Source organism: Balaenoptera borealis (assembly GCF_965194805.1).
Source record: "Balaenoptera borealis genome assembly, chromosome: 7".
Taxonomy (NCBI): Eukaryota; Metazoa; Chordata; class Mammalia; order Artiodactyla; family Balaenopteridae; genus Balaenoptera; species Balaenoptera borealis.
This window is the reverse complement of record NC_138864.1, coordinates 122,241,696-122,258,940: the sequence shown is the minus strand read 5'-3', so window position 1 is coordinate 122,258,940 and position 17,245 is coordinate 122,241,696. Positions and strand designations below refer to the sequence as shown.

At 40.9% G+C, this 17,245-nt stretch overlaps 1 protein-coding gene across 3 annotated transcripts in view; it reads right to left on the bottom strand.

Moving 5' to 3' along the window:
- CNTNAP2 (contactin associated protein 2) overlaps window positions 1–17,245 on the bottom strand; it is a 2,074,761-nt gene that overhangs the window by 448,132 nt on the left and 1,609,384 nt on the right. For all 3 annotated transcript variants that reach the window (XM_082400459.1, XM_082400458.1, XM_082400460.1), the window contains one exon: window positions 3,456–3,612. In XM_082400459.1, coding sequence (XP_082256585.1) covers window positions 3,456–3,612 — 157 coding nt within the window. The remainder of the gene's footprint in view (window positions 1–3,455; window positions 3,613–17,245) is intronic.

Sequence of the window (17,245 nt, the reverse complement as noted above, 5' to 3'; positions counted from 1 at the left end):
AGACTAGTTAAAAACCTGCCCCCAAAGTGGCAAATCTTGGCCTGGGTAAAGTCTTCTGTATCCAAGTCCAGGTCTCTCTCTACTGCTCCTGGGAACTTTGGAACACACCTCCAGAAACGAACCAATCATTCTAAGATATTGAAAGCATCCACAGAACAGGTCTTTGCCAGGTGCTGGTGAATTCAAAGCCCCATAAGACGTCACCAAAAACTTCTTTTCTTGTGCCAAATAGGGAAGATCATTTTAATAGCTATTTATTGTAAACATATTTATTATACTTTTCAGTTTGCTCAAAATATAGTGCCCCTATCATGAGACGTTACACAAACTTCATAGAAACGAAGGGGTGAGGATGTCTTAGCTGCTACTCAGCTGGAAGGGAACAAGACATCAGCACTGTCCAAGTCCCCAGGCAACTGTGAAAAGTTGTAATCCAATCAAGAGCTTGCTAGACGGGCGTGTCTGTGAGTGAGGCTGAACAGATCTGTCTTCCCATCTGTGATTTGAATTCAGGTGTGTTCTTGGAAGTACATTGCTCTGAAGCCTGTATGTTTTATCAGTAATCCCATTAATGATGCCCCTCTGGGTTTAGACATGGTGTTACGCTGGAGCCTCAAATTTAATATTTTCAAAGCTGAACTCATCACCTACCCCCTCAAATTGTTATTTCTTAGCCTGATAAGGAATTTAACCATTTCTAGGTGTCCAGTGGGGAGCCTGCCCAGACTCCTCTCTTTCTTCTCACATAGTCATAACTATCAAGTGCCGTAGGTACCACTTCCCAAATATCTTACATATATTCCTTTTTCCATGGTCTTGCCCTTGATGCCTTTCTTTTTATATATATATATACATATATATGTATATATATACGTGTATATTTATATATATATACATATATATGTATATATATACGTGTATATTTATATATATATATTTATTTATTTATTTATGGCTGCACCGGGTGGCACATGGGATCTTTGTTGCGGCATGTGGGGTCTTTTAGTTGTGGCATGCAGACTTCTTAGTTGCAGCATGCAGACTTCTTACTTGTGGCATGTGAACTCTTAGTTGTGGCATGCATGCAGGATCTAGTTCCCTGACCAGGGATTGAACCCAGGCCCCTGCACTGGGAGCGCGAAGTCTTACTCACTGGACCACCAGCGATGCCTTTCAAGGACTATCTTGACATCCTTTGCTGACTGTTTTCCTCCCCTCCCGTCGCCGTCCCTATCAAGGTTTCCTCCACGGGGCTCACTGCCAATAAATCCAAACTCCTACCACTCCCTGAAAAGAACGGCAGCTCTAATCTTATCCTGCCCAGGGGCTCAGCCTCACTGTGCTTTCTCCCTTCTTCTCCACGTCACATTCCAGATCTACTGCACTGACAGTTCCCCAAACTGGCTGTCCTTACTCAGCTTCTCCTCCAAGTCAATCATGCAAGGAAGCGTGTGCCTGGCAAACTCCTACTTCTCTCTCAAGCATCCCTGTCTTGTAAGGACTCTCCTAACTCCTCCCAACTCTCCCTCAGTTGGCCTTTAAATTTTCTTGCACTGGTTTTGGTGTATCCTGCAGTGTCTTCTTCAGAGCACTGATTGTTTTATGTCATCTATTTGTGTGTGTGGTTTTTTCCTAACTAGGTTTTGAGTACCTTGAGGACGAAGAGCATGTTCTATTTGTCACTGTATCCCCAGCGCTTGGAATGACAGCTGACAAAAATGAATTTCACTTGGATTCACACACAAGATTTCCCTTTTCCTTCTGAATATGTCGACTCTCTTCTGTGGTAGTACAAAAAGAACTGAACAGTCTGGGTTCCCTGGACAATGGAACATCTGGGACAGTGCTCTCATTTCTGGCCAGGGAGGCTGCACTCAAAGTCTACTTCCCAAAGGGGGTGTGAGTCAAAGCTGAACAGAGAAATGAATCTGAGAGAGCCCACGGAACTTGCTGAAGGACCCACAACTAGTAAGGAGCGACAGGAACGTAAGTCAGGGCAGGGGTTCTTGTTATTGCCATTCTCTGTTTTATTCCCAGTACCTAGAAGACTCCCTGGCACATTAGAGCTCCATCAATATTTGTTGAGTAAATGACTGACAGAATGAAGGACTGACTGACTGACTGACTGAAAAGTTATCTTCAAAGCCCAGGTCCTTCTGATTTCATTCTCCTGACTTCTAGTTTTTGTATTGGGTATGAATGTGTGTGTGTGTGTGTGTGTGTGTGTGTGTGTGTGTGTGTGTGTGTGTGTGTAGATACACCTTTCAAACAAAATTAAAAAGTGAATATCATGATTTCCTCTTTACGATAAAACACAATTAAAGAATAATGATAACTATTTATACACACACACACACACACACACACACACACACACACACACACACACACACAAATTCTAGGCCACTGAAACGTTCAGCCTTGGTAATTCATTTCATTTACTAAAAGAAAAATGGCTTTTGGAAAATAAGTATCCAACCTGACAATCATATAACTTTACATTCAGAATTAGTTTTCAGTAAACTGGTAGGATGACCTTGTCTTGTAAATTGTCCCAAATAGTGTAAAACAGAGGCGACAATAGTACATTGTGGTTGGTCATGTGAGGAAATGCAGGACTTTGCTCTCTGCTGCCGCCCAGAGGCGGGAATGTAGCACAGCCGGCCTCTCCACGTGTCAGAAAACCAGAAGCAGGTGCGGCATGTGTGTGTCTGGGAAGAACCGCACTCAAGTTTATATTCTTCCTCTCCAACTTCTGGGGCCTTTTTCTTACGCAATGACAGCTGATTTATCTTTATCTATTACTGACACAGAACCAGCCATTCACCATGAAGCAGGACAAAAGCCAGTAGAGGGATGAAAGAAACCCAAAATAGATCTTCCTTGAACTGATTTGTATCAGAGTTATGAACAGTTCAAGGCATAAAAGAAAAGTAGACCGGTAAGCACTGTTGCTGAAACCGAGAGCAAAGCACAATTTTTTCCCTTTCTTGGTCCCCCTCTGTCTTTTTCTTTTTCTTTTTTTCTCATCCAGCTACTCAAAGCAAACATTGCAGGAGGTGGAAGCACGCACCACAGGAGGCTGTTTGCAGAGACCGCTCTCACACGCCTGCACACGGGCTCCCTGCCCGCGGCCACCCCCTCTATTGTCACAAAGCACATTTTATAATGCAAATCACTGTCTACTACATGGCTCATTATTTCCCTCTCTGAATAAAATTTGAACACATCAATTATGTGTTCTTCTATTCTAAATGCCTACCCTTGTAGCACTGACCTCTTTCCGCTTTTATATTTTTCAGAACGTCCCTGACATTTGCCAACTGGGTTAGCTCTAAACCTTTCTAACCTATTATCTTATTACTTCAGCACTTTTCACACCTTCTCTTCCGTCTAATTAGTGTGACCTACAGGCGCGCTAGGAGGGCGAGCTCGCACGCTAGCCCCGCACTCACCACTGCTTGTAATCCGCGTCACAGTTGCAGTAGTATTTGGGGTCCGTGCAGTTGCGCTCGATGCCGCAGGCGCATTTCTGAATTCCGGGCCCGGAGCCGCCCCAGTAGTAGTGCTTCTCGTTGGCTTTGCCCACCCACCAGGTGTAAGGGCTTCCATCTGCAAGAAAGGGGAAAGGCACACTGAAACAGGACCAGGACCCCGTCACTATTGTGTCACACTTATATCCCCCCAACCCAGGAGCGGCATCTCTCTCTGATAGACTGAACATCATTCAACCCTCTTAGAAGTCAATCCAATTCAATAACAGGAATATTTAATAAAAAAATATCAGAGGGATTGGTAAGCTCAAGTTTTCCCACTGGGGTATGCACCTCTTCCTTTGAAAGACATGTTTACGTTCAAGCTGCAGGAATTTAGGGGCCTGTTCTGTAAATTGGCTGCCCAGATGGGGTACATCCACAATGAAGGTGTGTAGGCCATGCACCGATTCTTTAATATACAACTCAGTTCATGGCTAGTTGTAATTTTTCTGTGAAATGATAGTCATGGAGATGACAGAATATTAGAGCTAAACATGGACTTATGCCTTAGTATGATCTCCTTATTTTACAGGTAAGCAACTTAGGTCCAGAAAGGTTACACAATTCTTTCAATTACACAGCAGATTGGCTCCCAAACCAGAAGTTTGACACTGTATCTCAGAAGACATTGTACAATGCTCTTTATACAATATTACTTTGCTTTATTATTTGGCCTAATATTCACCCATTCATTCATTCACTCATCCAATCATCAAACATCCACTGTGTTTCCATTATGTGTCAAACATTATAAGAAACTCAGCAGAATAATGGAGAGAAAAGATACAGATTGAGAGTTGAGTTCAATTATTATTATGAACACACAGGAGAGTGGGTGAGGGAAAGGAGGTCAGGAAGGAGGGTTTCCTAGAAGAGGTAACATATTTGAGCTATGTCTTGAAGGTTACGTTACCCAGGTGAATAAGGAGGTAAAAGAGAGATACGGACTCCTACGTAAAGGAAGCAGAATGGCAAAGTTCTATACGGAACACGCAAGTAGGAGTGTACCCATCGATGGTACAATAGGGCTGAAGAGATAAGTTTGAGAGGGTAGCAGGAGTAGGTCGCAATAGACAGTGGGTAAGGGTCATAGCACAACAAACTTTGTCCAAACAAGAAGTTATTTTGCCTTGGTTTATTCTTGCTTTTCTGCGTTTACTTCTTCCTATTTAAGAAGGTTGAACTTCATTCTGAAACTAATGGGAAACCATTAAAGTATTTTAAGCAGGAGATTTTCAAGATCAAATTTGTATTTTAAAAGATCTACAGTGAGATGAAAGACAGATTTCAGGGGGATAGAGTCATGGAGGCCAGATGTGATGCTCCTATGTTAATACAAAAGAGAAATAATAAGAGAGTAGTGGAAATGGAGAGGAAGAGAAAGTGGAAAGAGATTTAGGAGGTAGAAGCAGCTTGGGAATGTTGGGATTTGGGTGGGAAGATGGTGTGGAGATTAATCCTGGGTTTCTGGCTCAGGTGACTAAGAGGATGGTGATGTGCTTCACCAAGGTAGATCACAGGGAGGAAGATGAGAAATTTAGGGAAGGTCGAAGAAAGGATGGTGAACCTGATACATGAGGTAGGCAAATGGCTATCGAAGTCTGGATCTCAGGAGCATTCTCTGGGCTGAAAATCCCATTTTAGGAACCATCAGGTAAATGATTGGTAGCAGGAGAGACGTCACCGGAATCTTTTGGATTCCAACAGCATTTAGAGAACAGAGAGGGAGCTGGCCATTGTGCAGGTCAAGAAAGAAAATGGACAGAGAGGGTGGAGGAGAAACAAGCCAAGAATTTCCAGAAAAGCAGTGTGGTCGGCATTGTCCGATTTCATAGCAAAGTCCATTAAGATGAAGGTTTGGACTTTTTCTTTTAATTTGACAGCTAGACGGTCTTTGTTGAGAGGAGTTTCAGGTGAACGATGGGAAGAAGATGCCAGGCAGCAGCAGGCCGAGGAGGGAAGGGAAGGGAAAGGAAGGGGGAGGCCCTGAGAACAGCCTCCCACGCAGGAAGCTGGGGAATGAACGCAATCTCATGGAGGCTGTGCGGCCAGTAAGCCTGCACTTGACAATTAAAGTCTCCAGGCGTATGACTAACATTCCATCCTAATAACTCACCAGCCCTTCCAGGAGGTTAGGTGTACACTTGTCCCAGTATCTGTGCATGTGCTGTGCTTAGCAATAAAAGGAAGAAAAAGTCTTGCACTCAGTGAGCTATCGTGTAAACAGTCACAACATCTAAGCAAACGACACAATAAAGTAAGTGAGGGCCATATTGGAATTGTGCAAAAACTGCTGCTGTGCCTTCTCACCTATGCCAATAGCTTTTTGTTTCTGTGTTTGTTTTTGTTTTATTTAGAGATAGGCAATTTAAAGGTAGGCAACTGTACTGTGAGTTCAGGCTTGATGTAATAAATGAGCAAATGCTCTGAACTTAGAAAGGAGTTATTCAGGTATTGTACTTCATACAAATCTCCAGATTTTCCAGTTGTGCTGACTTGGAAAAGGTCACTATTATTCCCTTCACAAGATCATTTGGCACCTGAATCTTAAGAAATACATATGAGTTGATCTGGCAAGCGGTAGAGAGGGAGATTTCAGCACCCTGCTCTGAAGGCAGGAAGATGCCAGCTCTCTGAGATAAGGGTCCATTCTGAAACCTTGTCTCCCGCATCTCTGGGGCCTGTTCCAGCAGATAGGGGGTTGTTTGCTTTCTACATTCAAGCTATTTTGCTTCTCGCTTCTCTTTCCATCAGGGTAAAGAGTAACACATCCAACTTCTGATGCTTTCCAATGTTGGAACCATGACCAATAATAAATTCTTGTTTCCTTTTGATGCAGTCAAGAGTTAAAAAAAAAAAAAAAAAAAAAAGGCTTAAAATATTCCATTTACGGAAACTATAAAATCTGAGCCAGGTCATTTGGTTAGTAAGCTGCACTAGGTCTCTGTTGATTCCATCTCTGGCCGTGTTACAGGAAGAGGACAAAGGTGGACGGTGCTGTGCCTACCTTGCAAAGGCCCCTGGGGCCTTCCAGAAAACGACAGAGACTGGTTATCACATCTATTATTCACCACACTGCATCTTTTCAAGCTGACCTAATGCTAAATTCTTTCTCTCAAAAGAAATTTCAGTTACTATCACTGTTTTTGGAAACTAGGGGATACTAACACACTTGGTGGAGGGGAAGAAAGAACCAGACACCCGTAGAACAGGAGTCAATGGGCTGCCTGGCAGGAAATGCCCTTGTTCTGCCCGTACGTCAAAAAGCCCATGAAAGAGTATGTATCTCAGAACCTCAGCTCAATTTCCGATTCTTCCTTCCAGTGGCCAGTAGAAACGACCTAACACTGTTATATTTTTGTCATAAAGAGTGATGATAGATTGCATGAACCAGAGAAGCTGTATGGCTCAGTATTCTTGATAAAAATCAGGACAATGTCAGTCAAGGGAGCAAGGTCATCATCAGAGGCTCCCTCAGCAGGAGACGGAGAAATGCACTGTAGGGGATGTGGAGAAAGAGCCAGCTGATTCCCAACCACGCCTACAGAAGTACCAGGAAGCCCAGGAGAGGAAGACTCATTGGCAAGTTGTTTGGGCTGTGGGTGTTCCAGTAGAAGCCCTAAGCTCTGCATGGGACCCAGGCTCTGAACTAACCTCACATGGCAGACCTCAGGGCAGTTCCTATAGGGAAGGACTCCTGTTAGACATCAGGATGGGATCTAAGAAGGTGATCTGCAGTGACGTTTCTTGCATTCAGTGCAAGAAGGAGACACACTACTGACCAGGTGAGGGTAGCTCAATTTCCCAGTTCTTCCCCCATCCCCACCTTTTTCTCAAGTCACTTCTAGTCTTACATAACTAACGTTCCCAGTTAGGGTGATGCAAAATCAATGTTATTTTGTTCTCCTTCCTAGGAAAGTAAGTTAAGTGCAGTACAAAATGTTTTACTTAGCTGTTTCCTCATCTGCCAGGAACAGAAGAATGCCAATAAGAACAACACATTCCAGGGAAAAAGCAAGTTGTACCCTTTGTTATTAGCGTTGGCTACTTTAGTTAAATCAAATCATCATAATTTACCAATTTGGCATATATTTTATATTCAGCAAGAAGAAAATGGTTCAATCTGTGTTGAGCAAAGAATTGCCTTATTTCAGTGCTGTGCTAACGAAGTGTTACTTTTTGCTTTACAAATCATTACTTACCTATTAATTGGCCTTGGGGAAAAGAAGTTAAAGGCGATAAAAATGGAAAGACTTTTTAAAAGACAAGATAAGGAGTGGTGAGAAAAGAAACAATTTAATTATCCAGTGCTAAGAGTTCAAGAATTTCTCTGACCTCAGAATATGAAGATTTTTGTTAACTATATTGAGTAGGTGTAATCACTGCAACGAGATTATGAAATGATAAACCACATTCTAGGTTAACTAGAAGCTGAATTATCAAAGTTAGTCATATTGTATTAAAACAGCCAAATATGGATTGAATTAAATGTAATCATGGCACTTTGTACTCATTTAAGACCAAATTTTATTATGCTGAGGATTTTGAGGATTTATTATGGTTTGGATGACTAAACTGAAATAGGGAGAAAGAAAAGAGGCAACTTGTTCCTCCAAATTTAAAGAAACCAACAGATCTCTTATTTTCTCCAATAACAAGCTGTTTCAGAAACACAAGGGCAAATGCATGGGGACTTCTTGATGAAAATGTGGCACATACCTGTGACTTTCAAAATATGTTCTTTAGAACTTCTGGGCTACACAAAGTAACCTAATAGTCTGCTTACATAAATATTATCCTGGCACATCTACGGTAAGACCCAGTATGGTCACTGGGACATTTAATTAGTTTCATTTCATCCACTTTTGCAGAATATTAAAAAGTGTAATACCTAACATTAAATACTGCAAAGGTTTATCGTCTCCAAAATGAAAACTTAAAAGTTTATTTTTAGCTTGATGAAACCTAGTCTTATTATATCTACCACTATCTCCTTATCTACAAATTGTGTTAAAGAATCACAGGTGGCTTTTTAGCAGAGGAACTAACTAGAGCAGGTACAACTGCAGCAGGAACCTGCCTTTCAGTGCTCTGCTTAGCGCCCCCTGCTGACAGCTCCCGTACAGCACTCCCAGAATGCTGTCTGGCCCGTTCTGGCTGTTTGAAGGCACCTACAGTGCAGGATTCTCTTTCTAAAGAAAGACTCATACTCTGAAAAATCTCCCAGTACCCTTCCATCTTTACCGTGGCACCATCCAATCTTTTTTCCTCCACTTCGTCACTAAATTTCAGCTGACCACTCTGATCTGATTACAATTATCCATGGTGACAATATGCTTATTAAGTAAAGATATGTTTAATTCTAGACTGTAGATGCAGAACATTTTTGTACTGGTGAGAACCTTCCATGACCTAGAGAAGAAGGAAGGTAAAAGAACCTTTATAATAGGTTCCAGGTTGGGCTGGAGCAGAGAGGAAATTTGGAGGTGCTGTAGCTACCATAGAGCTCTCCAGATAATCTGATAGTTATAATTTGAAAGATCAAGCAGGCCAGAATCCCCTTTTCCTTCAGTAAGAGATGTGCGCAGTCCAAGGGTTGCAGAGCCCTAACGATGATGCTGACAGCTGCCCCTGCCCCCAGCACCGGAAGGAGGAACAGGCCACTTGTCCTGGAGTTCTGTGGCTTAAGTAGCGGAAGCCTCTCTTCTTGGACATGTGAAATTGGTCCCTATGCAATCACTTCCAGGAACTGCATCAAGGCAGCCCAAGTCTCAGGATCTTCAGAGACAGATGAGGGCTAGGAGGGGATGTCGTGGAGGGAGTACTTCCAAGTTTTTTCCCTCTAGTGGGAAATCAGTACAGGGAAGGGTTTCCAACTTACCTAAAAGAAGATTCACCTGAGGCTGTTGTAAACCATATAGATTTCCTGGACTACAGAATAAAATCTATAGAATAAGAATCTCAGAGGAAGATCTTCAGATGCTGTCACTTAATACCCTAGTGATCCTTATCCTCCTACAGGTCTGCCTTACACTGACCTGTGGAAATGACAGTGGATTTAGTTCACAGAATAGTGAGAGGCCTGGTGCCCGGGTCCCCTTGGGACACCAATCCAGGACCTGTTTTCTAGGTAAGATCTAAGGAGGTCATCACGGTGCTGACCACAGTAACACCTCCATTTAAAATTCCTAATTATTTTTTCTCTGAATAATGTAGTCACTGTAACCCGCCCCCACTTTTTCTGCAATTTCATAACCATGATCCTGAGTCCAAATGGCTGTATTTTACTATTTAGATTAAGAGCTTTAAAAATAAAACTAAAAATCATATACCTTGGCATTTTCATAGACACAAAAACCATCATCTCAAGCCACCCATAACTTTCATGAAATCGCTTCACTGAACCGGGCAACAATATTCTCGTTTGCTTCCCAGCCATCTAGTGCTATGTTGTTCTATGTTAATATAAAGACCAAACAAAGAATTAATCCAAAAAAGTCCTGTGCAGTTCATGCTGCAGACAGTGATGTAAAATTGGGAAAACTTATAATTTTGAAGTTATAATATAAACATTCAATTTGGTATTAAAGGTGAACATTTTATCTCTCTATGATTGAATGTCATTAAACTCATTTGATTAGGGCTGAATAGAAATGAGTGAAGCTGATTAGCTTCATGTTACATCTTTCAGAGTTACATCGGATTTTACTATATTTTATTAATTTGAATAGGGACCAAATTTAGAAATGGAGAATTGAAGTTCAGATCAAAATGGACCTGAACTGAAATGTTAATTCATTAAAAATTAATTTCACTGCATAATATTTAAATTTATTTTATTGAATTGAACTTAATAGATTTCAATCAAGGACTGATTCCACTGAGCAGAATTTGACTGAGTTGAATCAAATCACTTTGAATCCTATTCAAATGAATTAGATTTTATTAATTTGAATGGAACTGAAGTGACAGAGTAGATGGAAGTTCATAATTCTGAGCAGAATTAAGAGAACAGAATAAGCCAACCCACTCTAAGTTAACTTGGCTTCAGTTTCTATAGAGGTCATGGGCATTCGTGGTCTCCTCAGTAACTCTGGTTAAATCCTTTGTACCACGGCCCCAGGAACAAATGTGATTAATAGTACCAAAGTGATCGAATGGAACCATATGCTGTTTGTAGGATATAGTGAAGCACTTTTTGAGTCTTTTCCACTGGAAAAGCCCTGGCCAATTATATTAAATATTTCTTTTCCTCTTTATAGAACAAATGAAGAAGGAATTAACGGAATCCCAGGGACCATGATTTGTGTGAGTACTGGTTGCTCCCTTATTTTTATTCTCCATTAAATACTGTCGTTACTTGAAAAAACATGCCTTCCCTCAGCCTATTATTTATACTGAATGTCTCGATATCCTGTGCCCTGATTTTATTAATTTTTATTTTATCTTTTAAATATAAAACAAGCACCTCAGCTTGTTTTGTATTTAAAAGATGGCTATAACTTTTCAAATTAGTAGCATAATATTGTTTTGCAACTGAAATGACATGCTACATACTCAATAAGCACCTTCTTAGGGCTGGAGAGACAATTTGGGGGGTAGAAGTGAAAATCTGATTCCTGCCCTTCTAAGGTTCTGAGTTAGTGGATACTGAGTTATGTTTAGTAGTTTACAATTATGAAAGCTTTATGCCTGGATATCTGATAGGGCACACACATAGTAAGATGAAAAAATACACACTGAATGTCACAGGAGCAGTTCAGACAGTGGGTCCTATGGGATTTTGGAGAAGGGAGTGATTACCAAGGACCAAGGCGGACTGGAGAGCCTCCATGAAGAGACAGATCTGACTGCAGCTTTGATGGATGGGTAGGATCCAGACAACCGGAATGAGGATATGAGCATTTCAGAATCTCCTGAATGGCTGGGCCAAGGTATGAAGGAAACACCCCACGCATTTCAGGAACTACGGGGTAATCACTTAGGCTGGTGGGGGCAGTGCTGAGAAGTAGAATTTGTGGTGGGAGAAATGGTTATGGGAATTTCATGATGTTTGCACTTTAGTTTTGTAGTAATGGAAAGTCAAACAAATTTTTTAGATGTTAAAACACTTTACACATACAAATATTATAAGTTTATATAAAGTACAGGGAATAATGATAAAATATATAGCCTTGTACTTAGTTTATCCATTATCATTGGTATATGGTATGTTGTTCTTTGACTTCTAATTTTAATATTAATAAACATGGGACTGTGTCTAGTTTTTTGCTATTTCAACATGCTCTGTGACAATGTGTAAGAGTCTTTTGAGCATATCCCTATAGTGGAATTTTTCGGTCATATGGTTTGTGCATCTTCAAATTGTTTTCCCAGATCACTTGTATGAATGTAGAATCCCACCGGCAGTATATAAAACTTTCAGTTGATCAAATCCTTGACAACCTCTGGTCTTAAGCTGTTAATTTTGACAAATGGTGAATGACAAATAGTATCTTTTTTTTGGTTTTAGTTATAATTCCCTGATTGTTTGCCTTTCCATTTAATTTTTCATTTATATTTCCTTATTTTTAAAAATATCTGTTCATTTTTTTGCATATTCTTATTGGATTTTTTCAGTTTTATTGATTAGTAGAAAATGCTTAGGAAAATGATACTTTAATAATTATAATAATGCAAATTTCATTTTTTTTAGTCCTTTTTTTTTCTTCTTCCAGAACTCTAATTAGATATGTATTAGAAGTTATTGATCTAATTTCTTGCTTTTAATCTCTCCTTCATATTTAACAGCTCTTTGTCTTACTAATCTTTCTAATCTTACTAATCTTACTAATTAAGATTACTAAAGATCTTACTAATCTTACTAATCTTTCCCAGATTTCTGGGAACCTTCTTCAGAATCTGTTTTCCATTTAACTAGTCTCACTTCAGCTGGGTAGAAACTGTTATTTAAGTCTCTTAAGCTTTTAATTTTATCCATTACATTTTGATTTCTATAATGTTTATTTGGCTCTTTTTCAAATGCTACTAATGACTTTTGATAGTGTCTTCCATCATCATCTCTTCAATTTCTCCTTAAAAATAAATCTGATCCAATAATTCCAATATTTAAGTCTTTGCAGGACTGAAAATGCTATTAGTTATTTCCGTTGACTCACAATTGTGGTATCTTGGTTCACTACACATTTCTTGATTATTTTTTCCTTTGAGATCATATTCCTTGGAAATGCATCTCTGGGAATTCTTTGAAGTCCAGTTGAACCTCTCAGATAGTTTATATTTGCTTTTATCAGATACCTGGGGGGTATTACCAAGCTGAGACCTCTTTAGAATATATTTTCAGCTTGAATTTTTTTTTCCAACCGTGCAAATAGTGTGAAATTGACCTGTAAACAGGCATCAGAACAGGCTTTTTGTTACACAGCTTCGAGGGATAATTTCTTTCTTTTTCTCTTTACCTCCATCCAAGGTCCACACTGTCAAAATTCCTATGCTACCTTCCTTTGCAGAGTGGGTTTTTAGGTTTTTTTTTCACTGAGAGTCTAGACTCTTGGATTCTGTTTTCCATAAAGGGATATTTGATTCAACTCATCACTTGGTATGACCTTTCTTCCCCACATAGTCATGGAAACTGAAAATGAAGGTTGCAAGGAACTGGCAGAAGCCTTTAGGCCAGTTATGGCTTTAGCAGTCATTATGCTGTTGGTCCATGGTTTTGCTACTAAGGATCTTCCTCACTTTCATTCAAGCTCAATTGTACATTTCAAAGGATTTAAAAAATATTTTTTGCATGCAATTTTAAATGTTTATAGGGGAGGGCTTTCATGGTACCTATTTGGTCTAATCCTGCAGTAGAAGTCTGTTCCTGTGGGTTTTAAAGCAAGTGAGAAGCATGTCGATGTGATGCTCTGGGATGTGCCATGAGGGAAAGGAGACTAGAAACAGAGGAACCGTTCTAGGAATGATGTGATAAAGACTTGGAGGATCATGAATGCGTCCCATTACAGAGGCAGGGGTCAAATACACCATAAAAGGGAATCAGTGGGATTCGAGAACCAGATGGAACAGCTGGTGGTGACTCCTTGGCTTTAAGGTTAAGCAAATTTTAACGTTTTGAAAGAATTTTCTATTTCAGAGGAGGGTGTTGGTTCGCAGAAAAGAAGTTCGGTTTGATTTTACATAGGGTGAATTTGAGGTGTTAATGGGTCTCAACTGGGGCTGGTTCTACCTCCTCAGGTGTGATTTAGAAACAGTTGTAAGGTGCTACTGGCATTTAGTGCCCTGGGTCCAGGGATGCTAAATGTTCGGCAATGTGTGAGATAGTCTTGTACAACAAGAGCTCTCCCACTGCAAATGCCAACAGTACGCTGGTGGAGAAGCCCTCTCATATAGAAATGGTCAGATGAGGATACACAGAAGACAAGATCTGTGACTTCAAGAGAGAGATCAGAGCCAAAGCTGTGAATCTGTGAGTCATCCATAGTAATGACAGAAACTGAGAGGGGACATAGTACTTGGAATGGGATCAGGGGCCAGCTGAGTGCTTGCCTCAAGGTATGCCCACAACAGAGGAGAAGAAGAAAGACTTAAAAAAAAGAGGCAGCTGCAAAGAGGAAAGATAATCAAGGCAATGTAGTCTGAAGAAAGCTTACTTCTCTGAAGTCTGCTCTCATTCTCATTCCCGAAGGCAACTTATATTACTCCCGTCTTTGTGTTAAGCCACAGTCTATACAGACCTGAGTTACTGCATTCATCATATCGCGTTGCAACTGTTTCATGTGCTCACTTGATCAACCAAGCTTGATCAACATCAGTGGATTTGAGGCTTAGGGGGTCACTGATGAAACTGAAGGGCAGTTTCATGTTTCAAGTAATCAAACTTCAAGAGGTCAAGGTAATGAGGATGTAAGGAAGCAAATGTGAATAATCAAAACAGGGAAGCCCCACAAGTATGAGGAGAGAGAGAGACCAGCCAAGGGGTGATCAGGGAGCAAGTGCAGATTCTACAAGACAGGGGGGTTGCAAAGAGAAAAAGATGAAAGCTGTGATGACTGGGGCCAATGTCAATCAATAACTATTGGGTTGGACAAAAAGTTCGTTTGGGCTTTGCTGTTAAAAACCCGAGCGAACATTTTGGCCAACCAAATACAATCGCTATAATGATTCTTACTGCATCTTCCCAGCATGCAGGAGTCTGAATCAACCCCACATAAACACTGCCTTGGAGAAGATCTCAGGCCGGCTTCCTTATCTCCAACCCACTCTGATGAAGATGCTACTGGGGGCGTCATGGAAAGGACAAGAGGGAAGGATAAGCCTTAATGCCAAGGAGTTTTGAACTAATCCCATCTTCTCTACTACAAGTTAAAAAACAAAATAAAAACTGATGACATTAAAATAATTAGCCTTGACCTTTAACCCTGTCATACTACTCTCAAGACAGTAATTTGTTACTATCTGAAAAATGCAATCTTTGAAGATGGTGGAGTACGACGTGCTCTCACTCCCTCTTGCAAGAACACCAGAATCACAACTAGCTGCTGGACAATCATCGACAGGAAGACACTGGAATTCACCAGAAAAGATACCCCACATCCAAAGACAAAGGAGAAGCCACAATGAGACGGTAGGAAGGGTGCAATCACAATAAAATCAAATCCCATAACTGCTGGGTGGGTGACTCACAGATTGGAGAACACTTATACCACAGAAGTCCACCCACTGGAGTGAAGGTTCTGAGCCCCACGTCAGGCTTCCCAACCTGGGGGTCCAGCAATGGGAGGAGGAATTCCTAGAGAATCAGACTTTGAAGGCTAGCGGGATTTGATTGCAGGACTTCGACAGGACTGGGGGAAACAGAGACTCCACTCTTGGAGGGCACACACAAAGTAGTGTGTGCATAGGGACCCAGGGGAAGGAGCAGTGACCCCAGGGGAGACTGAACCAGACCTACCTGCTAGTGTTGGAGGGTCTCCTGCAGAGGTGGGGGGTAGCTCTGTCTCACCATGAGGACAAGGACACCGGCAGCAGAAGTTCTGGGAAGTACTCCTTGGTGTGAGCCTCCCAGAGTCTGCCATTAGCCCCACCAAAGAGCCCAGGTAGGCTCCAGTGTTGGGTTGCCTCAGGCCAAACAACCAACAGGGAGGGAACCCAGCCTTACCCATCAGCAGTCAAGCAGACTAAAGTTTTACTGAGCTCTGCTCACCAGAGCAACAGCCAACGCTACCCACCACCAGTCCCTCCCAATAGGAAACTTGCACAAGCCTCTTACATAGCCTCACCCACCAGAGGGCAGACAGCAGAAGCAAGAAAAACTACAATCCTGCAGCCTGTGGAACAAAAACCACATTCACAGAAAGACAGACAACATGAAAAGGCAGAGGGCTATGTACCAGATGAAGGAACAAGATAAAACCCCAGAAAAACAACTAAATGAACTGGAGATAGGCAAACTTCCAGAAAAAGAATTCAGAATAATGATAGTGAAGATGATCCAGGACCTTGGAAAAAGAATGGAGGCAAAGATCAAGAAGATGCAAGAAATGTTTAACAAACACCTAGAAGAATTAAAGAACAAACAAACAGAGATGAACAATACAATAACTGAAATGAAAACTACACTAGAAGGCATCAATAACAGAATAACTGAGGCAGAAGAACAGATAAGTGACCTGGAAGACAGAATTGTGGAATTCACTGCTGTGGAACACAATAAAGAAAAAAGAATGAAAAGAAATGAAGACAGCCTAAGAGACCTCTGGGACAACATTAAACGCAACAACATTCGCATTATAGGGGTCCCAGAAGGAGAAGAGAGAGAGAAAGGACCAGAGAAAATATTTGAAGAGATTATACACAAAAACTTTCCTAACATGGGAAAGGAAATAGGCACCCAAGTCCAGGAAGTGCAGAGATTCCCATACAGGATAAACCCAAGGAGAAACACGCCGAGACACATAGTAATCAAATTGGTAAAAATTAAAGACAAAGAAAAATTACTGAATGCAGCAAGGGAAGAACAACAAATAACATACAAGGGAACTCCCATAAGGTTAACAGCTGATTTCTCAGCACAAACTCTACAAGCCAGAAGGGAGTGGCATGATACACTTAAAGTGATGAAAGGGAAGAACCTAAAACCAAGATTACTCTACCCGGCAAGGATCTCACGCAGATTCCATGGAGAAATCAAAAACTTTACAGACAAGCAAAAGCTAAGAGAATTCAGCACCACCAAACCAGCTCTACAACAAATGCTAAAGGACCTTCTCTAAGTGGGAAACAAAAAAGAAAAGGACCTACAAAAACAAAGTCAAAACAATTAAGAAAATGGTCATAGGAACATACATCTCGATAATTACCTTAAACATGAATGGATTAAATGCTCCGACCAAAAGACACAGGCTTGCTGCATGGATACAAAAACAAGATCCATATATATGCTGTCTACAATAGACCCACTTCAGACCTAGGGACACATACAGAATGAACGTGAGGGGATGGAAAAAGATATTCCATGTAAATGGAAATCAAAAGAAAGCTGGAGTAGCTATACTCATATCAGATAAAACAGACTTTAAAATAAAGAATGTTACAAGAGAGACGGAAGGACACTACATAATGATCAAGGGATCAATCCAAGAAAAAGATATAACAATTATAAATGTATATGCACCCAACATAGAAGCACCTCAATACATAAGGCAACT